Here is a 22,314-nt window from a genome sequence, read left to right as displayed (position 1 = left end):
CATACTCCACAACATGCAGCCTCCATTCGTTGTTGATGAATGAATATTATCCACTAAGTGTGTCCCACATTTCTCTTTTTCACGATGCATTTATAGACAGCTTTTATGTGTTTCTCAGAAAACTCTGTGGGTTAGTAAGAGGCAATCATGATGACAAAATATCACAGGTAATCAGCCTATAAAGAGGAAGGTTTAGATGACCGTTTTGAGGTTTCAGTCTATGCTAAACCCCATTGCTGTGGGCCCTGCGGTGGTGAGGTCACACATCACAGAGGAGAGAACTGAGTGGAGCAAAGCCACTCACCTTATGGCTTGGAGGCAAAGGAGACTACAGAAAGGGCTCAGGATCCCACAATGCCCTTTGAGAACACACCCCAATGATCTGAAGCCCTCCCATCAAGCCCCATTTCTTGTTTCCACCACTTCCCAATGGCACATGCCGGGGACCAAGTCTTCATTGTGTAGACCTCTGAGGGACGTTTGACATCCAAATTATGGAACCGTCTGTAAAAACTGTAAAGTTGTGAATTTTGTTGGATGAATCAGTGTAAAGATGCTCAAGCATCTTATTTGGCTTGCTGTCTTTGCTGGCATTCTACCACCTGAGCCAGGCCTCCAGTCCTGCTTTTATCACTGATCAATTTGAAGATGGACTCTCACAGATTTTTCTGCCCAGCCTGGCTTATTTCAGCTTCCTGAGTAGCTAGAATTACAGATGTGAGCCACCAGCAGCTGTCTATACCTTTGTTCTATTTTGTTTTCCTGGTGTATGTAAACTCCTGCTTGGAATCAAAGGCTTCTCTAGCTCTCTATAGTGTCAGCATAAATGGATAAACTTCGTAGATAAAGGTCTTTATGAAACAAAAGCAGGTAAGTGGTAGAAATGGATGAAACAGGCCAAGAATAAGAAAAATGCAGCTGTGATGAAGGAGAATGCATGCATCCTGGTGGTGGGAAGGGAACTGAGTAGGACCACTTCCACTAGTTAGTTTGGCTTCAAGTCAAAGACAGAGAAAACCCAACTCAAGACAGCTTGAACAATAGGAAATGTTTATTGGTGATACAAGAAGTCCCAATGAAGTATGAGGTGGCTTCAGAACTATTACTATACCAGTTTGATGAAATCATTAATAGCAATTGGTTCAACTTTCCTGCTCCATCTTGGTCAGTATATCAGTACTACTGCACACCAGCAGCCAGAAGAAAAATGGAGGAACATCTTCTAATAATTTCCAACATACTTTCTTTCTCATCCCATGGAGAAAAATGGGGAGCTATACATTCATGTCCAAAATAATCACTGGCAAAGAAAATAAGATTATTATGATTTAGTTAAGGTGATAAAGATTTATCCATGAGATAAGTCAGGATCATCTGTGCTAAAAAATGGACAGCTAGACAAAGTTGAGGATCTGAAAGCAAAATAGAAGGGAGGTATTGGCTCTTAATGGACAATGTTGACCCATCTGTCAAGTAAACTGTGGTTGTCATGGATTATGTGATTTTGGTGTTGAAACCCATCTGATTGCTTTTCAAGACCTGGGAATTTGGATGTTTATGCAAGATCTTGAACTTTAAAAAATATTAGCAATAAATTCAGAACATTTTAAAAATACTATGTGGGCAACATATTTATGTACAACAAATTACAGCTGTAGTCCAAGAAGTGCCTGTAGGTCACCAGCTTGCAAACTCTTGATTTATATTATTATTTCATTTCATGAAAACTTTCTCTATACAGAAAGTACAGTTCACTTTATCCATGCAGTAACTGAATTATGCAAATAGCTATGATAAAAATTTACAAATATTTTACTCTCTAAGGTATGAATTTTATTGATGTATATTACATGTGTATTTGGAAATACTACAATTTAAACTTCTTTGTACAATTAATGAATGCTAATATAAAAATAAAAGGTTTTATACAATTATAGACAAACAAATGAAATAGCTAATAAACTTTATAACAATATAAGGAGATACATAGAGAATGTTTATATATTTTTACAATGACTAAGAGTTTTTAATTTGATGTGTTAATGATTAAAATAATCAAGTGGTTGCAACTTATAGAATAATGAAATGTATTTTCTCACTACTCCTGCTTTTGTTTTAATTAGAGAATACAATAATTCCTTTCAAAGCAGCAGATCAAGGTGTTCAACAACATAGTAAGAAAGAGGAGTGATTCTAGGAAGAAATCAACTAATTATAAGTTTAAGGTTCATGGATAATTTTGCAGAAAAATGGTCTTTTCCAGGAGTATGGAGGAAAAATTTAACTAAAACAAGATTTCTCAAGATGATGTCTCGCTTGAAAAATTTTACTTAACCTCTTCAAAGTAGAGCACAAATCAAGAATGCTAACATTTTTTAGGGTTATGGACAAATAGCAGTGAGAAAGCAAGTGTATCGCTTCACCTAAATTGTCCAGTCTTCCCACTTCATCATTTGCTTACCAGTCATGACTTCACTGTTGTATCAGACCTTTGGACTCGATCCCTTAAAAAAAAAAAGACCATATTCTTAAATGATTAACTTTTCCTAAAAAATAGATATAGATAAATATAAATTAGTTATAAATATAAATATAGATACAGATAGGAAGGGAAGGAAGAAGGGAGGGAGGAAGGGAGAAAGGAAGAAAAGAAGGAAGGGAGAGAGAAAGGAAGAAGGAAGGAAGGGAAGAAGGCAGGAAGGAAGGAAAGAAAGAAGGAAGGAAGGAAGTAAAAGGTAAAAGGAAGAAATAAATACAGTAACAAAGTTGGAAGTTTTAAGGAATTGAAACTCATTCTCTGAAATGACATAATCCCATCTAACAGGTTTTTTTCACCATCAGCTGGGAAGAAGTAGAGACATGAGAGGATCACTATGGAAGGTAAGGAAAACACAATACTGGGATCCTGTATTTTTCTGGGCAATTACCCTAACATGGAGAGGATGGGGGACCAGGAGGAGACCTGTGGGTCTGGTTGAGACTGCATAAGGGATTGCATCCACTCCACTATTCTCAGGGAGCATTTCTGAGAAAAAGAAGAATGTTCAGTTCCTCATTACTTTCTTCTTCTTCCTCTCCTTCTTCTTCTTCTTCTTCTTCTTCTTCTTCTTCTTCTTCTTCTTCTTCTTCTTCTTCTTCTTCTTCTTCTTCTTCTTCTTCTTCTTCTTCTTCTTCCTCCTCCTCCTCCTCCTCCTCCTCCTCCTCCTCCTCCTCCTCCTCCTCCTCCTCCTCCTCCTCTTCCTCCTCCTCCTCCTCCTCCTCCTCTTCCTTCTCCTTCCTCTCCTTCCTCTCCTTCTTCTCCTCCTCCTCCTCCTTCTTCTCCTCCTCCTCCTTTTTCTCCTTCTCCTTCCTCTCCTTCCTCTCCTTCTTCTCCTTCTCTTCTCCTTCTTTTCTCCTTCTCCTTCTTCTCCTTCTCCTTCTCCTTCTCCTTCTCCTTCTCCTTCTCCTTCTCCTTCTTCTTCTTCTTCTTTGTAGTCAGTCATGGGGTTTGAACTCTGGGCCTGGGTGCTGTCCCTGAGCTCTTCAGCTCAAGGCGAGCACTCTGCCACTAGAGCCACAGCATCACTTCTGGTTTTCTGGTGGTTTATTGGAGATAAATGTCTCACAGACTTTTCTGCCCAGACTGGCTTTGAACCACAATCCTCAGATCTAGAGAAGCTAGGATACAGGCGTGAGCCACTAGTGCTGGGTTCAGTTCCTCATTACTTTCTAATGAGAACTTCATCTCTCTTCCTTCTTTATTACTGGTCCCTCAGAAATGCAACATTTCTGTCAGTACACAAACACCTCCCATACACACCCAATCGACTGTTCCCAATGGACTTACTCATGGTGGTAACATTTCTTATTGATGCCAGGTGTGCTACAAGACTATAATGTCTTGAGAATAAGTCAGCCTTACCTTTGAAAACAGTAGTGAGAGAGATGCTTTTGCATCTTCTAAGTAAATTAGCATCTGAAATGGTATGCTCCACCCTCCTGAGCAAAACTCATTTCCTGTACAAAATTATTTTTTATCTTCTCTTCACTCATTTAAATTGTACTCAATGCCAAGGAGCCATTCACATTCAACTACTCGACGGATCTTCTCCTTGAATAATTCTACAACTATTCACATTCTCCCCACTATGTTCTGTCATTAGTATTATTTGTTTGGCACAAATTCTACTTGGGGAATTAAAAGTTTCATGTGTATATGATTTGTCTTCTGCCAGTAAAAAGTCTTAAATTTAGGATTTTTTGGTTTGTTAATTAAAAATAGAATACCAATCCTGGGACATAATCTCAGAAATCATTTGATAGGTATATGAATTTCTCATTTCTTGAGCACCTGAATTCCAGGTTTGCTTGCCTATGATCTATTTTTCATACTCTTATCTCCTACAAAAACCTGTAACAATTAGCCTTGTGTGACCTAAAATAGGTTGTAGTAAATGCCATTATGATAAGATTTTATATCCTCTAGGATAAGCATCTAGAAATTATTGCATAAATGAGACATGTACCAGAAGTATTTATCATTTCTCAACAATTATAAAATAAAAGAACTGCTTTTGCATTATAAAAGTTCAATAGCCCTCTGAACTCAGATGTAGCAAGTAAGCTTTGCTATTCCAGAACATGTGCTAGGATAGGCCAGGCTCGTCTCCAGAGCACATCTGTGCTCTGACTTTGGTGATATCATTCTCAGTGGACTCAGAAACATGGAGAACATACAAGTTGACCAATGGGTACTTACCAGGAAATAGGAAGATGATACAGATGTAGGAATTGGTGGTGGTGGAAAATTTGGCTTTGTGCTTAACTAATAAGAAAATAAAGAAAACTCAGTTCAAAGATAAGGTCCTGAAGAGTGCGTGTGCTGAATAAAAGGATTTTAAATTGTTTGCAAGCATGGTGACTATAAAAGCCTACCCATTGGAATATTCTACACCTGTGAGTTTGATTACTTTTATGTAGGTGCATGCACACAATTTGGATGCAAGTCCAAGGGCAATCAATTTGACAGTGGTTATTATGGAGTGAATGTTTAATTCTCCCCTCATATTTATCTATTGAATCCCTAGTCCCCTGAAATGATGACTGGAACTGGGGAGTTTTGGAAGTGCTTAGAGCTTGAGTTGAAGCTCTCTCCCTGTCTTTCTCCCTCCCTCCCTCTCCCTCTTTTTGTGTTTCCCACTCCTTCCCTCTGCCTTTCCTAATCCCTCTTCCTCTCTTCCCCTTTCTCTTAGAGAAAATGGAGACATCAGATATCTAAAATCCAGGGGCAGGTTCTCACCAGACACTGGCTCTATCAACAACTTGAACTTGGGTTCTCCAATTTCCAGAATGGGGAGAAATAAATACTATTTGTGGTTAAATCCATCCATTTTATGCTATTATGGTACAGTGTCTGCTATGCTGGCTAAGAAGTGTATTTTATAAAGCAGATTTGTAACTATAATGATTTATCAACTGCCCAGCCCTGGGATCTAAGTTTAGGAGTTAAATTGAGGAATATATACAGAGAGGCATAGAATTTCTCACATTTCTCACTTTCAAAAGCATTTGAAAACATGTATATTTTATATTAGGATGCACACAAATGTCAACCTTCTACTGAATAAATCACTGGGTGTGGTAACTGAGTCTTTGACCAGTAATTCCTGAAGGCTGGACTGAGCAATACCAAAGAGAAGTTTCTAACTTACAATGGAAGCCGGAGGCTCACTGCATTCCACAGGCAGATCAGACACAGGAAGCTTCTTCTCCTGCTTCATCTAAGGGGAAGAAATCATCTGGTTAAGTTGCCTCATTGGTTTCCTAAGCACATCTTCCCCACAAGTAGTCTTCTTAGGTGTGGGAACTTATAACTACCCTGACCTCAGAAGAACAGACAGGAAGTCACAGTGGTCCTGACCATGCACTGCGGAAGAACTCCCCAAGGGCTACATGGCAAAGTCCCACCAGAAACATTTTTACCAATGGTATGTCACTCACAAGCCTCACCGAAAATCTCTAACCTTGTAGAACATAATGAAGGCATTAAGGGTTGTACATATCATTATACAAACAAGGAATGCATTTGGCATAGAGAAGAGAGACAGACAGACAGACAGACAGACAGACAGAAACAGATTTCTGGCTTCTTCCCTCATTGCTCTCATTGTCCCTTGATTTATTTCATGAGCCCCAGCAGCAAAATAGCCCCTGGGTTTTTAGGAATTCTTTTTTTTTTTTTTAAATCATTGTATAGTTACTCTTCATGTTGTACAGGGGGGCTACCATTTCATGAGTATTTCTGCTTTTCACACTGCTACCCCTTCCTTCACTTCCCCCCAGTTTCCCCTCCCCTCCTTGTCCACAATTTACATAGGTCATTTTCCACATCGTTTCTACTGAATAGCACGATTGCATCTGTTCCCCCTTCCTCCCTCCCTTTCCTTGTTTGCTCCCCTCTACCGCCACCCCTCTCTCCCCAGAAGAGAAATTATTTTTGTGATCAACAAAAAGCAAAGGCGAATGCTCTGAGTTTGTTGTTACAGGGCTCATCATTGTTGCTATAAACTAAACAGTGCAGCGAGGTTTGGGTGGCGCTATTAGGAAGAATGTAAACAGGAGACAAGAGGAAGAAATCACAAGCTGGGGTCATGGCTGAGAGTCCACTGGAATTCACCTCTTGGGGTTGAACAGCCTTCAGCATCTGGGGTTTAGCCTTCTGCTTGTGTGACCTGGTATTTGTGGTAGACAGTGGCCTGTAAGTAAAAACATGTCACAGAAATGGAGAAATTCCTTCAGCATTCTGGGAAATCTCAGCAGTGATGGCCAACTTTCTTAGCCCACAGTGTCAGGCTTGATTATTGACTGACTTTTTAAAATCAGCTCCTCAAAGTATCTCTAGCTTGGAAGGTACCATCATTATCCTGCAATTCATACTCATTGCTGCCCTTATTTTCTACAGAACTGATTCTATTTTAAAGCAATGTTGCAACCAATTTTAACATAAATCACTGCATTATGTTAACTTGGTGTTCATTTAATATTTATTAACTACTCATTATCAATGAATAAATCAGTCTTTAAAAATGATTTGAAAAAGAAGGTGGACATGGTAGTTTACATCTGTAATCCTAGCTATTTGGGAGACAAAAATCAGGAGGAGGAAGATTTGAGGCTAGCCTCGATAAAAAATATCAATGAGAGGCCTCCCACCTCCCTGCCTATGTCAATAAAGCTAGGTGTGGTGGCAAATGCCTGTTATCCAAACTACATGAGGGATGTAAATAGAAGGATTATGGTCCAGACTGCCCTGGACAAACATTGACAAATAACTAAGGGGAAAAAAGGACTGGGTTAAGATATGTTTCAAGTGTTAGAGTTGTTACCTAATATGAACAGAATCTTGCGCAAATGCCACCAGCACTGACAAATAAATAAAACATGATCTTCTGCCAGGTCAACACCATGACTGAAAGGTAAATATGTGTTGACTCGGGCCAGGGCTCCATCACTTACTTGGGAAGACTGCAAGCATGTTTGTTCAACTCTCTAGACTTTCCTATGCAAGTCCAAAGTGAAGCCCCTAACCTTACAGGATTGTAAGGATGAGTAGAATTCACTTTTTCATCTTTAAGCTGAAAGTAATAAGAAACTACCTGATGATGTTACTGTGACGATTAAGTTAACAGTGGATATCAGAGGTCTTAAGCACAATGCTTGTCATATCATTAGCATAATTAATTCTGGATACTGTGTTCTTATCACAGGTGTGAAAATCATTGATAATTAGAATTAATGTCAATCTTACTATTAATTACAGTTAGATTGACTACCAGAAGAAAAAGACACATTGCTGGTTGTAAAATTTTACTAACTTCCCAATAGAAGGGATGCTGAATATCTAGTCCAAGAAGAAAGTGTACATATGTATATATGCATAAGAGCATTTGAAGTTAACTTAAACTAAATTTATAAGGTCACACTGTAACATAAATGTCAGTAGGGGTCTCAGAGCCCCACAGAAAGAGCAAGGCTTACCTCTGCACCTTCTGCTTTCTTCGGGTACTTTGGTGCCAGATTAATATTGTGACCACCACCAATATGACCGCCATGGGGAAGAGAACCCCCACAACAATGGAGAAATCTGTAGCAGTGAAACGGGGAGCCTATTGAGGTCATGAAGAATTCCCACCAATCCATCCCTTCAGACTTTGTTTTCCTACTTGCCACAACTTCCATCTATCTTTTCCAAAAAGAAGTCTCTTCTAGAACATCTCTAATAGCCAGGTACATGAAAAGGTATGGTCACAGTTATTGTGTTAAAGCTTATGAAGAGGAAATCAAGGGTAAATCCCTAGCAAACACTTATTATGTGAAAATAAACAAAACATGACCTGCCAGGTCAACACCATCATTCTACTGAGAAAACATCATTCTACTGAGAATTCTTTGAAGTAATGTTTGTAAATAATGGAAAGATGAAGGGATGAAAGATTAGAAAATAATATATCAGGAGTAAAGAAATTGGCAGAGCAGAAATGAGATCTTATAATAAAATTTTTAATGAAGCAAGCAAAAGAAAAAGATTTGAAAAATTCCTCTCAGAACAAATAAGGAGCTGCAAGAAAGTGATAGGGACACAGCTAAGTGGTCCATTTGCTCAATATTAGAATGATTCTGGCCAGAAAAGAAGTTATGCAACCTTGAATCTGGGAATGGCTTGAACAACTATTCCTCAGTATTCACTTTTACCTGCTGCTTCAATTATAATGAACATAGATTCAATCTTTTGCTTTCTCAAGTATTCACTTCTCTTATAATAACCTAAAAGTACAGGAGACCAGGCAGTACTGGCTTAGAGATCAATGCCAAAGTTACTGCTCTCCTTGCAGAGGTTAGCAATCTAGCTGCAAGATAAATTGTGATAGAAATGCAAGAAGAGTTCACAATTGTGATTACACACACATATAGACATTTCCCTAACCTTCACAAATGCATGATAAATCCAAAATGTTGCATATATGTGCAATTACATTATAGAACACTACAAAACCAGATATATTTTTAGAAGTTCCAGAAGAATAAAAAGTTAAGGGATATGAGTAGACAAAAACAAAAACAAAAAACAACCAAATCAATAAATGACAGGCTAGGGGCTGAGAAGGTGGCTCAGTGGTAGAGCGCTTGCCTTGCATGCATGAGGCCCTGGGTTTGATTCCTCAGCACCACATAAGCAAAAAGAAAAAAGCTAGAAGTAGCACTGTAGCTCAAGTGGTAGTGTTAGCCTTGAGCTGAAGAGCTGAGGGATGGTGCCCAGGCTCAGTATACAGGCCCCACGACCAGACCCTAAGTAAGTAAGTAAGTAAATAAATAAATGACAGGCTAAACATCAGAGGTAAATGCCTGAGGAAAGTCTGAAGCATCTGAACTCAGAATAAATGGTTCATTCAGTCCCAGCCCTGCCCAACCCCCACCCCCCATCTCCATGGACATGGAATGAAACTGTCCATGTCCCTGGAATGAAGCCCAAGAATTGCTCTACAGAGGCAAGGGCATATGATAGAGGAGCCTGAAAAGCAACACAGACACATAATCCAGACACCCAAACTGGAGCAGCCATAGAGGAGACAGTCAGGAAGGAGCATAGAAAAAATGCAGCTCCCTCCTTAAAGTCCTCTTGACCATGGACATTGGAGCTGAGTGTCCCCATCCTATTGAATATTTATTATATGCATTATAATATTCAATATCTAATTCCTATATTCACTTATATCTAATATACACAATCATACAACATATCACATATATGCAATTATATATAATGTATAATATAGTGCATAGTATATGATACATAATTGTATATATAACATATAATCATATATAATTATATGACATATATTAGATGTTATTCATATAGCATATAATATATGATATGTATACTATATATACTATGTATACAATATATAATATATAGTATAAATACATATATGTATATGAATGTATGCATATGATATACATGTATAGATATATATAATATATACATTTTATATATATATATATGTGTGTGTGTGTGTGTATATATAATCAATAGCTACAGAAAAGTAATCTTACAGGGATCGCAAAGAGGAAACCCCACTTGGGAAATGAGACCTCCCTTTCTCCCGGCTACCTACGGAAGACGGCGGCGGAGTCCCGGCAGTCAGGAGGGGCCCATCCTCCCTTGCACTGACACTGCAGCTTGTGGTCGCACACCTGCAGGGGAAGGGCGGGTGAGACCCTGGAGACCGACCCCAGGCCTTGGGGCAGGAAGGGGGATGGGAGGGGGGGAGGAGAGAGAAGGGGAGGCTCCCACCAACCCGGGGAGCCGTAAGTGAATTGCCAAGGTTGCAGCCATGGCTGCTCCCAGTGCTGCCTCTTATTCGAGGGACTGGGGGTCATATACACATAACCCTCCAAGGAGGGAAGTGGGGAGCATCCAGAGCCAGACCTCCAGCTGCCCCACAGCTCAGCACCCCCGCTGCTCACCGCCCTGCAGCTCACCGCCCCGCGGCTCACTGCCCGCTGCTGCCCCGCTGCTCACCGCCCCGCAGCTCACTGCCCGCTGCTGCCCCACAGCTCACTGCCCCGCTGCTCACCACCCCGCAGCTCACTGCCCCGCTGCTCACCACCCCGCAGCTCACTGCCCCGCTGCTCACCACCCCGCAGCTCACTGCCCCGCAGCTCACCTCCCCGCCGCTCACCGCCCCGCTGCTCACCGCCCCGCAGCTCACTGCCCGCTGCTGCCCCACAGCTCACTGCCCCGCTGCTCACCACCCCGCAGCTCACTCGCTGCCCTGCAGCTCACTGCCCGCTGCCACACCGCTGCTCACCGCCCTGCAGCTCACCACCCCGCAGCTCACTGCCCCGCAGCTCACTGCCCCGCTGCTGCCCCACAGCTCACTGCCCCGCAGCTCACTGCCCCGCAGCTCACTGCCCCACAGCTCACCACTGCCCCGCAGCTCACTGCCCCGCTGCTGCCCCACAGCTCACTGCCCCACAGCTCACTGCCCCGCAGCTCACTGCCCACTGCTGCCCCACAGCTCACTGCCCCGCTGCTCACCGCCCCGCAGCTCACTGCCCCGCAGCTCACTGCCCCGCTGCTCACCGCCCCGCAGCTCACTGCCCGCTGCCAAGCCGCCGCTCACGGCCCTGCAGCTCACCGCTCCGCTGCTCACCGCCCCGCAGCTCACTGCCTGCTGCGGCTCACCGCCCTGCAGCTCACCGCCCCGCAGCTCACTGCCCGCTGCTGTGCCACCGCTCACCGCTCACCACTCACCACTCTCCGCCTGTGGCTACCCCATGGCTCACCGCTCACTGCCTGCCCTGCCTCTCACTGCCCACGGCTGCCCCATTGCTCACCTCCCGCTCACCACCCTGCCACTCACCGCATGGCCCTGGCACTTAGAGGAGCAGTTGGCGGACTCGTAGGCCCTCTCCACCTCCACGCAGCGGGCACTCACGCACACCTGGAAGGGAGCACCATACACTGCAGATGCTGCCCGTGCCCCACGCTTGCCGCTATCAGCATCACTAGTAAGTCCACGAGTCGGAAAAGTCATCCTTATTTTTTTCAAGACAGAACTTGATTGTGTGTACGGTTTTAGAACACTAAATCAATGCTGTGTGGCCACCTGATCCTAGGCACATGGTGAATACCATGGGAAGAACGAATGAAGGCATGAATGAATGCAGCCATGGTGAAATGGAAGTGGGGGGAGCATTATGGATTGAGGGCCTGGAGTTTTGTGCCTTTCCCATAGCCTACTTTCCCCACAGTACGTCTGCTGTGGTTTCCTGCCTTCTGAGATCTTATTCAAATAACATAATCTACTGCTAAGAGCAAGTATGAAAATTTTACCATTAAAGGTACAAATGCACTTAGGTTGCCCTAGGACTCTTCCTACTTTGGGCACCATTTCTCGCCCCTGGCAATGGTCCACATTTCAGGAAGCAGAGAAGGAAAGTAAATGCTATACGAACCTCTTGCCATAAGTCAACAACCTTTTAAATTCAAACCAGCAGCACCTAAAACTTCTAAATTTGAATTTTTGTTTCCATGTTTCAAAGGTTCTGTCAGTCTCATCCACTGTTTTATATTTTACTCTCTACATCTTTTTATGAGACATACCTACATTGAACTACATGGTAACTCTAGGTACATTTGCAAATTAACTCTAGTTTAAATGACCCAAGGAAGTTAAGCAAATTCGATAATATGTCCAGAATCAGCTTTATGGTGGTAGAAAATCAGGCTAAGTCTTAGGCCATGTAAATATCAGAATGTAATAGAATAATTCTAACCTCTGATAGTGGGTGAAATCTTGTCATTATCAAAGCTTGTGTGTTGGCTAAGCAGCTGCTGTGCTTGAGTGTGAGTTTATTATATTTTCATGGGTGTGTAAATTTGTTCACTTATGCTCAGTGTCTCACACCTAGCGCTTTCAATTTGTTTCAAGACAGCATAGGAAAGTAACATGCCTGTTGGTTATATGTATGTTCCATGGTTGTTATGTGTATGCTTATCAGCATTGCATTGTTATTTATATTGTTCTTGAAATAATGCTGTAAAAGTCATTATTTGCAATCTTCATAAATTTTGAGAATATTAACAACAATCATTGTTCTTGTTCTTCATGAGGTTTTCTACCATTGGCCTTTTATTTTATTAATTGTTCAGTGATGTGGGTTCAAAGCCGTAGTTACTGAATAACTAGAAAGCAAGACAACAAAGTATGTGACAAACATTTTGAGTAAAAACCATGATTTCACCTTACCTTGTTATTTCCACACTTGGTCCCATTGGCCACCATGTCTAATCCTTGACTTGGATCTTCAGGATCAAACAATTTACAACCTTTGAAAGTCACTGTAAATCCTTTCCAGGGTAAATTACCTGACCCACCTTCACAAAACAACTTCCCACACATGACATCTCTAAGGAAAAAAAAACCAAAATGGATTGAACATTCAGTTGTAGGCAAGTGAAGATGTTTAATAAAATCGTTCTTTAGCAGAGTTTTCCACTTACACTTTCTATCCATTTCCCTCTATTCCTCTGTAACAGGAACCCTGAATGTTAGCAAAACTCACTGTTGCTCAGGTAAATGAACTTCTCATACTACCATAGCTAGTTTTCACTAGTTGCCAGAGTTCTGGACAATGGGAACAGGGCTATGTCTTAAGTCTAGATTTTAGAAAGAGGTCTTAGATATAAGGATGTGTCCTCTTCTTTTGTGTTTCATCCTTTTTAGTGCAATAGCTGTAATAGAAACCATGCAGACCAAAAGAAACACTTGAGAATGGTGGTCAAAGGTATAATGGAGCACAAAGTACATGGAAGCAGGATTCCAGACATCACAAGGGCCCCTGAGAACACAGTTACATGTTTGAGATTATGACTTCAGAAGAATATTTCTAACAGAGAAAAGCCTTACCTCAACTCTACTTTGGTCTTAGCATAGCTGAGCACCCCTCTTAGGCCCTGAATGGAATCACTAAAAGAATTTCTTTTCTGAGTCTGCAGATAAAACTTTATCTTCTGAACATCCAATAAAGCCATTTATTTACCACCAAAAAAAGAGTATAAGTAAAGACAAAGCCAATCAAATTAGATTTAATTGTTTCATGTAAAAGTCAGAAATTTTACACAATTCAGCATACTGTTATGAACACTTGTCCTTTATGCCCACATTCTCCACACTCCACATTCTCTCTATACCCAGACCGTAATCAGCTTTGGTAATATCTATCTTCTGACAACATCAATGTTCAGTAGAAAAACTTGGGGGGAATTTTGATTTTGTTTGGCCTCCTGTTCTTAAGTTATATTGTATTTACAAAATATGAATATGGCAGAAATAATTTAACCTACAATAAGTTGGATTTTAAAGATCATCTTAAAATTGGAAGAAAGAGGAAGTGGAGGAGCCGTGGCTCAAAGTGGTAAAGTACTAGTGCTGAGCAAAAAGAGCTCAGGGACAGCATCCAGGCCCTGAGTTCAAGCCCCACAAATAACAACAAAAAATTAGAGGAAAAAATTACATAGAAAAATCTCAAATGCATCTACTGTGAACTGAATTCTTTCTATGATATCAATACTAAAAAAAAATCAAATCATCTGTTCAAGTGGATTGGCAATCTTTTTTTTTTAACTATATTGTGTTCTTATACAAGTGCATAGCAAATGTAAGTGAAATTGCACCTGCCCTGTATACAGCATTCCTTGGGATACATGTGGAAAGCATATACAGAATGCTGGGAAATTTGTGAGCAAATTTCCAACCAGACTCAAGCAGTGTTGTATACTCCATCTATAACATTCATCGCTCTTAATTGTACTTTGTACACACATCCACAGTGCCCACCATGAAGGACTTAAGAAAGTCACTTGGTAAATTACGTGAAATTAATGGCACTGAAATCATTTTCCCTGAACAGGCCTAAACCAGACTGTGGGGCTGGCAGTGAGCCATTGCCAGGGCAGGAAGGCTTGAACAACAGCAACACTCACTTTGCCTCACAGGGGACGGGTGTGCCATTCACTATGTGACAGTATCCGTACTGTGAGCCATCTTCATTCCTGTGGTAACAGGACTTCTCTGCCACCTTCGTTTCTGGCACCGTGTACAGAGAGAAAGGAGACAGGAGGCAGGATTAATGAAATATTGAATAAACATTAAAAGTATAGTTTGGATAACCTTTATCCAAACATCCCTGAGACCAGAATTGTTTTAGATTTCATGGTTTTTTCTTAGATTTGGGGATTTTTTTTTTTTGGTCCGGTTGTGGGGCCTGAACTCTGGGCCTGGGTGCTGGCCCTCAGCTCTTCAGCTCAAGGCTAACGCTCTACCACTTGAGCCACAGCGCCACTTCTGGCTTTTTTCTTTTTACTTATGTGGTGCTGAGGAATCGAACCCAAGGCCTCATGCATGCAAGGCAAGCGCTCTACCACTAAGCCACCTTCCCAGCCCCAGATTTGGGGATTTTTGCATATGTATAATGAAATATCTTAGAAATGGAACCCAAAACTAGGGAATACATTTATATTTTCATACGTGATGTACACATATAACCTGAAGATATATGCACATGTATATGTATGTTTATATATAATATTCTTATAAGTCTGATTTTATTAATAAGAAAACAGATCATAATCTATATTTATATAAATTAACATAATAAATATAAATATATAAATGTAAATATATCACAGTATTTTTAGCACATCTGCAGTTCATTGTGCCTTGCCACATGAGATCAGGAGTGAAATCTGCCACTTGAAACTCCATGTTCTTGCTAAAATAATTTCTGATCTTGGAGCATTTTAGATTTCAGATTTCCAGATTGGGAATGCTCAACCTGTACTATTTTGGCACCGTTCCATTTGGCTGTTCTGGGAAATACAAGTTGTAATAATCTGATGTCAGAGGTGTTGGCTGGAATTTTTTTTTTAAATATGATCTTCAATTTGGATGTATGATTGACTTAAACTGAGAACAACAACTAAATATGAACACTTAGCCAGAAGAGCTGCAATTATTTTGTAGATAATGTCATGGCTACCTCTCAAATGCCAGCTACATGTAAACTTCTCCTGTGTACCAGACACAGTGGCAAGCAGCACCCTCTCCACTCATGCAACCAGGTGGTCACAAAACACAGTAGGTAAGAGCTCAGGCTTTAAGTACGAGTGTGCAACTGGGTGAACTGGAAAAATGTCTCAATGTCTGGGTTTGCTCTTCTAAAAATTTAGAGTATATGTAATAGTTCTGACTGTAGAGTCAATGAGAGAATTTAATGACTCGGTACATGCAAAGCACTGGGAACAGTGGTCAACGAATATTCTGATAAGTCTGATTTTATTAATAAGGAAACAGATCATATTAAGTCATCGAGATAAAAAAACAACTTCATACCCAATTCTATCTGAATCAAGGACCTATATTGAGTTGTCCTCCATGTACACCAACAAACAACTCTCCTAAACACTAAGGGATTCTGAATAAATCTAAGATGAACAAACAAGGCTAAAGCCTGTGAAGACATTATGTTGTTTATCAAGAAAGACAAAAAACATTAAATTCATTACCAGATAATAAAGCAAGTGCTCAGAGCTTCAGCTGTGTGCTAACATTTTTTTTTTCCTTCCCTGAAACATGAAGTCTTTAGCCAGCAAATTCAACTGTTTACATCTCCAGCTGAGCCATGAAGAATCATGAAGTTGCTGAGGCATAAACAACTCTGAGCTCTACTCCTCAAACTGTGTCTCAGACCAGACTGGCTGGGTTTATTTAGGGATTTTATTTATTTATTTTGTTTGCTTGTTTGTTTTAGGATCTCTTGGTTTTTCACTTTGTTTCTAGGTTTTTGTAAGTTGAGGATGTTTTAAAATGTATCCCCTGAATCATTATTTACCTATATTTTTAGAAATTGTAAAAAGTTTGTAGCTTGTAATGCCTTTTCAAAGTAGTTGTTAAGGAATACATAGCTTCTTCCCTTTTTAACTAAATATATTCTTTTTAGACATGCCAGTAGGAATCTGAGAGGAAAGGTTGGCAAAGAAATACACAAACTACACATCTCATTCAGTAATTCTAAACAATTTTTTTAAGTCTTCTGTTTTTCCCTAGAATTGTGTGACCTTTAACCAGCACTGCCCTGCCCTGGTGCCTCCTCTACTCTCCCCCATCCCCTCCCCTCTCCATGGGTTCAACTTTGTTTTAGAGTTCACATCTAAGGGAGCGCTCTTATGTGATCTAAAAATTGCCTTTTTAATCGAGCTGTTCATACTCATCTTAGTTTCAGTGTCAAGCGCTTGGAGATCTTTAAGCATGGTGGCTTAAGCAGACAGTATAGTTGCTAAAATCCCACTGGGAAAAATAATCCTTGAAGAGTCTCATGTTCCCTTGTTGCCTTTCTGCATTCCAGACCCTCCTTTCCTTTCCTCCTCAGGACTAGTTCTTGGCCATCTCCCAGGACCTGGTCCTCTGTGTAGGTATACACACACACATACACACACACACACACACACACACACACACACACACACACACACACACACCCCTACAGGTAAATACATGTACACACATGTACACACACATGCACACATGTACACACATATACTCTCAGGTTTCCTTATCTGACAGGGATGTTAGTAGTGGTAAATGAAATACAGTCCATCTAGTTGAACTTGAATTTTAGTTGTTTCTAAGTTGATGTCTAATACTACATGAGTAAATGGACCCTAACCAAATAGTTGTTACTCTGAAAGGGGAAAAAAAAGTTACTGGGCCATCCTTATCTTTATTGAGTCAGACAAATTCTGATCTCTCAGTTTTGGAATGCATTCTTCCTCGGTTTGGGGCAATGCCACCGTTTCTCAAAAGAATGGACCAGATTACTCCTTCAGCCTTGATCCCACACTGCCCACCGTGCGTCGGTCTGCATGTGCATAGAAAGAAGGGTGCACCCTACCTGGCCCCCACATCTCCTTACACTGCTGCTCCAGGGTGGGGCATCTCCCCATCAAGCAGTAGCCCCTGCCGTTACCGCAAGGGAAACCGTTGACTCTGAACCTGTCCTCGGCACAGTCACTGGATTTGCCATCACACATTTCCGGCAGGTCACACTCATGCTCTGCTGCTCTGCACACCGCCCCGGCCTTTTTAAACTGCAGAAAGAGAGAGAGAGAAACAGAGAGAGAGGAGAGGCCTTTATCCCCTCCCCCTCCATGGTTCCTAATATCACAAAATCCCTCTAGGAATGTTTAGACAAAATTAGTATCACTCTATAGAGAGAACACTGTTGTTTTGACTGTTTCATTGAACATAACAACGGAGACGTCAATGTAGAAAACAATGGCCACAAGGATTGAAACAGATCATGCTCACCCTACCTGGCATCTTTCACAGCACTCTCCGGAAGCACATCGGAGGCCTGCTTTGATTCGACAGGTCCGCGCATCACAGCAACGGTTGGTACATTCCTAAGAAGCATCAGAAGCAAATGTAGTAAGCCAGGCCCAAAGAAACATAGGTCCCATGGTTTCCCTTATTTGCAATATCTAGTATATGTATGAGTCAAGCGGAAAAGGTCAGATAATGTGATGTCAGGAAAATGAACCCTTAGATGTGTATTTTAATGTTTTTTTCTTTCAGGCATGTGTTTCTAACGCATTTATAAGATTATCTCTTTGTTGCTTTGTATGACCCTCCCCCACAGTATAACCCCTGCTTTCACTATATTTGATGTCAGTATAACTTGTGGAGGAGATGGGGAAAAACCAGTTGTTTAAGGATACAGGTGGACCTGTTGCAACAATGAGAAGTACAAGTTGTCATGTCCAAAACGAGCTTTACAACGTCGGTGGGGGGGGGGGAAGGAATAGGATTGGGATGGGGGGGGAGGGGGGAGGCTGGGAAGGGATGTGAAGGGTAAACAAAGGAGGAGGCTGCAATGCTTGGTAAGAAATGTATGCATTATCCTGCCCATGTAATTGTAACTCCTCTGTACAGTATGTTCACAAATAAAATTAAATTAAATTAAAAAAAAAAGAAGCAAATGTAAGCCATGGGTTACTTTTTTTTTTTTTGTCTCAGTTTGGCACAGTTTATAACATCATTTATGTGTAGGCACATTGATTTGGTAGAATCTAAAAGTGATTTTTAGGAAAATAAAAGATAAAAAACTTAGCATTTAAAATGTTTCTGGAGTAACTGGCAGTTTATATTTGCCTGAATTGTACTTATATACCTTTGTTTTGTTTGTTCTTTTTGTCAGTCATAGAGCTTGAACTCAGGGCCTAGGAACTGTTCCTAAGCTTTTTTGCTCAAGGCTAGCATTCTACCACTTTGAGCTACAGCACCACTTCTGGTTTTCTGATGGTTAAAGGGAGATAAGAGTCTCATAGTGTTTCCTGCCAGCTTTGAACAGTGATCCTCAGATCACAGCCTCCTGAGTAGCTAGGATGTATCAAATATATTTTCTCTAACCTCATATCAATAGCTGTGTTTGTCTCTGTTTATTATCCTTAATTAGTTCTGCAAAGGGGTTGAATTCAACATGTCAGTTTGTGAGTACAATGTATCTTGATCTTAAATGTCATTTTATCATTCTCCTCATGTTTCCCAATAGTTGTTTTTTTTAAAAGAAAGAACAAAAATAAAAGCAAACTATTCTTCCTAATATAAGTAGAAACAAGAGTCTTTAAAAATATAACTATGTAATAATAAAGCTTATTAAATACTTATAGGACATAGTTAAGCTTATTAGTTATGTATCTAATTAGCAGTAAATTCACTGTTCATAATAAGTTCTGAAAAACTGAAGAAACAATTTTTTATCTGATTCTGACATTTAATTCAATTCTATTTAAAGCAGTGTCATTTGTCTTGGTCTCCCTGATTTGCTTCTGAGAAATTAGAAACGTGCCTGCACAAGACAATGAAGCATTGAACCTTTACAATTTCCCTAGCAGCCTCCTTGATCCCTGTAGAATACAGATTTTTAGAGTTATAACTTGCTAGAGTTAACACTTTGCCCTTTATTCCACTGCAAATATCACCTGGAAGAGATCACTCTTGCTCACTGGATATAAACACTTTTATAGAGTATTTTGAAGTATTAATACATTAGGATTGGGGATGGGCAGGACAAAGGCCCCACTGAGAATCCTGGCTGCACCAGGCACAAGATGAGAACAGGGCATGATTCTCACAGTAACAACTCAGAATCCCAAAGCAGAGGAGAATGTCCCAGATGCTGTATAGCCAGGGCTGGACTTTCAGATGCTCTTCCAGTGCCTAGTTCTATGACCTTGAGCCAAGAAGCTATTTGTCCTCTCTAAGCACTGTCACAGTGCTGTGCCTAAAGGAACACTCAGTGAGTCATTGAAGTATTTCCACCCAAAATGTGGGGTTGGGGTAACAGGTCCTAAGTTGGTATTTTAAAAAAAAATTTAAAAATGGGAAGGACCTGGAAACAGAACTACACAAGCTCAACTGAGAGATGGGCCTAAAATGTGCCTACCCATGAACATAGCCAAAATGAAAACAAGCAATATTACGCTGGCCACATATTCCTCCATAGCTTAGCTTCTTAACAGTTGATAAATAAATGAGTCAATTTGGAAGAAGTTTGGCAGTACCTCGGGAGTCCCACAATCACAATCCTCTCCCATTTCTACCAGTTGGTTTCCACACACGGGGACAGAGATGATATCTGTGGGCAGTGGAGTATTTAAAAGGCAATGTGATGATTTGTCTTCAAGGAACTTGTAATAGTTGACACGGCTGCAGGAACTGAAGTCTGTAGGCATGTAGAATCTGTGAAGATAAATCAAGAGGAAACGGAATACAATTGCTTTTAGCATATGGGAAGCAATGTCTGAAATTAGGTACAATTAGACCTACAACCTATCCCAGAAGACTAAATCTAGCCAGGCACTAGTGGCTCATGCCTGTAATCCTAGCTACTCAGGAGGCTGAGATCTAAGGATCATAGTTCAAAGCCAGCCCAGGGAGAAAGATCCATGATACTCATCTCCAATTAATCATAAAAAGAAAAGCCAAAGTGGAACCATGGCTCAAGTGGTTGAGCACTAGCCTTGAACACAAAATTTAGGGACAGCATCCAGGCCCTGAGTTCAAGCCCCAGGACCAGCACACACACACAAGAAAAGACCAAATCCACTGACCCAATGCTGAATCATGAGCTCATTTGCATACCCAAATTAACCTGCTTGGATTGGACATGAACAACTCATCTAGTTTAATGAGAAAACATGGTCATATCTCAAAATGGACCATCCAGACTGGTTCTATTTTTGCTTTTGGGTTTTTTGTTTGTTTGTTTTGTTTTTTGCTGGTCCTGGAGCTTGAACTCTGGGCCTGGGCACTGTCCCTGAGCTTCTTTTGCTCAAGGCAAGTGCTCTACCACTTGAGCCACAGTGCCACTTTCGGTTTTCTGAGTGGCTTTTTGGAGATAAGAGTCTCACAGACTTTCCTGCCCAGGCTGGCTTTGAACCATGATCCTCAGATCTCAGCCTCCTGAGTAGCTAGGATTACATGTGTGAGCTACCAGTGCACGACTCCAGACCATTTTTAATAACACAAAAATGTTTCCGGTTTATCCAGATAACCTTTTCAGCCTTAGATTACTCTGGAGCTGGCAAATCCTAAAGATAAGAAAGTCATATTTATCCATATGTCTAAAAAAATTCATATGCCCTTAGATAAGGGCCAAGTGACAATTTTTCATCACATAAAGAAAGATAAAATTAATGCAATAATATCTGGGGGAGATGAGCTGGCACGGTGCATTACTGACAAAGCCTTTTCCTATTTTGTAAAGTGAATGGTGCATAGTCCTAGCTTGTGCACTGTGGGGGGGTAAGAATAGGAAAGATAAAAGAAAAATATAAAAGCAAAGGCAAAGAAAGAACATGTAATAGCTTTCCACAAACTGAGAAATTCCTTCTTCCATTATGCACTTTCCCCAAAATTGTGTCTACTATCAATCATTCTGAGTTCATGGAAAATTTCACTGAAAGCTAAGGACTTCCTGGCTCTAAGTCTTGTACAGGTACAGTGAAGATAAAAGGGTCATTTTCCCCATCAGCAAACACACAATATGTTAAACTATTTCTTAATTAATAAAAATCTTGTCTTGGGGTTAATTCAATGATGAAATGTCAAATTTTGAAGATAACTTTTAGGGAGGGCAGACAGGATGAGCACAGAGATCCAGAGTCTCACCTCATGGACTTCTCCATCACACAGACCTCAGACAGACACACACAGCTGAGGTCATCGTGAAACATTCCCAGGTTGTGGCCCATTTCATGGGCCATGGTCCCTGCCACTCTAAGGTGATTGCTACTATGGTCCTGCAGAGAAGAAGGGAGAAACAAGTGAAATGATAACTGAGAGGATGTGTTCTTCTTAACCAGCATGCTCCCCCTCGTCCCCCTCTTTTACACACACACACACACACACACACACACACACACACACACACACACACACACACACACAGCCCTGTGACACTGAATGTCCATTACAACATTTCACAATAAGCTCCTCACAGGGAGACAGTGTGTATTTTATTTTTGTCCAGTCCTTGAGGCCCCTCACATCGACCTGGTAAATGCTAAGGTGCCTGTCCTAGTCTCATAGTCACTAAACATACATTGGGTCCATTTCTACACAGGGTGCAGAAAGCAGGAAAGAGTGTGATTCTTCCTCTCGCAAGGACAGGCAGGTAAACAACTGGAACTTCTCTTGAATCCACTAGTAA

The 22,314-nt window shown here is 40.9% G+C and overlaps 1 protein-coding gene across 1 annotated transcript in view; it reads right to left on the bottom strand.

The window, feature by feature from the left end:
- Positions 1-2,923: 2,923 nt before the first annotated feature.
- Positions 2,924-22,314, bottom strand: part of Adam28 (ADAM metallopeptidase domain 28) — a 38,809-nt gene continuing 19,418 nt past the window's right edge. The window contains exons 11-23 of the mRNA XM_070015925.1: positions 21,774-21,904; positions 20,165-20,342; positions 17,915-18,004; positions 17,494-17,689; positions 14,528-14,630; positions 12,792-12,951; positions 11,403-11,483; positions 10,152-10,230; positions 8,017-8,122; positions 6,656-6,734; positions 5,691-5,759; positions 4,739-4,804; positions 2,924-3,025 (exon numbers count right to left, since the gene is read on the bottom strand). Coding sequence (XP_069872026.1) covers positions 2,924-3,025; positions 4,739-4,804; positions 5,691-5,759; positions 6,656-6,734; positions 8,017-8,122; positions 10,152-10,230; positions 11,403-11,483; positions 12,792-12,951; positions 14,528-14,630; positions 17,494-17,689; positions 17,915-18,004; positions 20,165-20,342; positions 21,774-21,904 — 1,440 coding nt within the window. The remainder of the gene's footprint in view (positions 3,026-4,738; positions 4,805-5,690; positions 5,760-6,655; positions 6,735-8,016; positions 8,123-10,151; positions 10,231-11,402; positions 11,484-12,791; positions 12,952-14,527; positions 14,631-17,493; positions 17,690-17,914; positions 18,005-20,164; positions 20,343-21,773; positions 21,905-22,314) is intronic.

Source organism: Dipodomys merriami, unplaced genomic scaffold (genome assembly GCF_024711535.1).
Source record: "Dipodomys merriami isolate MVZ:Mamm:240054 unplaced genomic scaffold, mDipMer1.0.p SCAF_12, whole genome shotgun sequence".
Lineage (NCBI taxonomy): Eukaryota > Metazoa > Chordata > Mammalia > Rodentia > Heteromyidae > Dipodomys > Dipodomys merriami.
The sequence above is the reverse complement of the archived record's forward strand: the minus strand, read 5'-3'. Positions and strand labels throughout refer to the sequence as shown.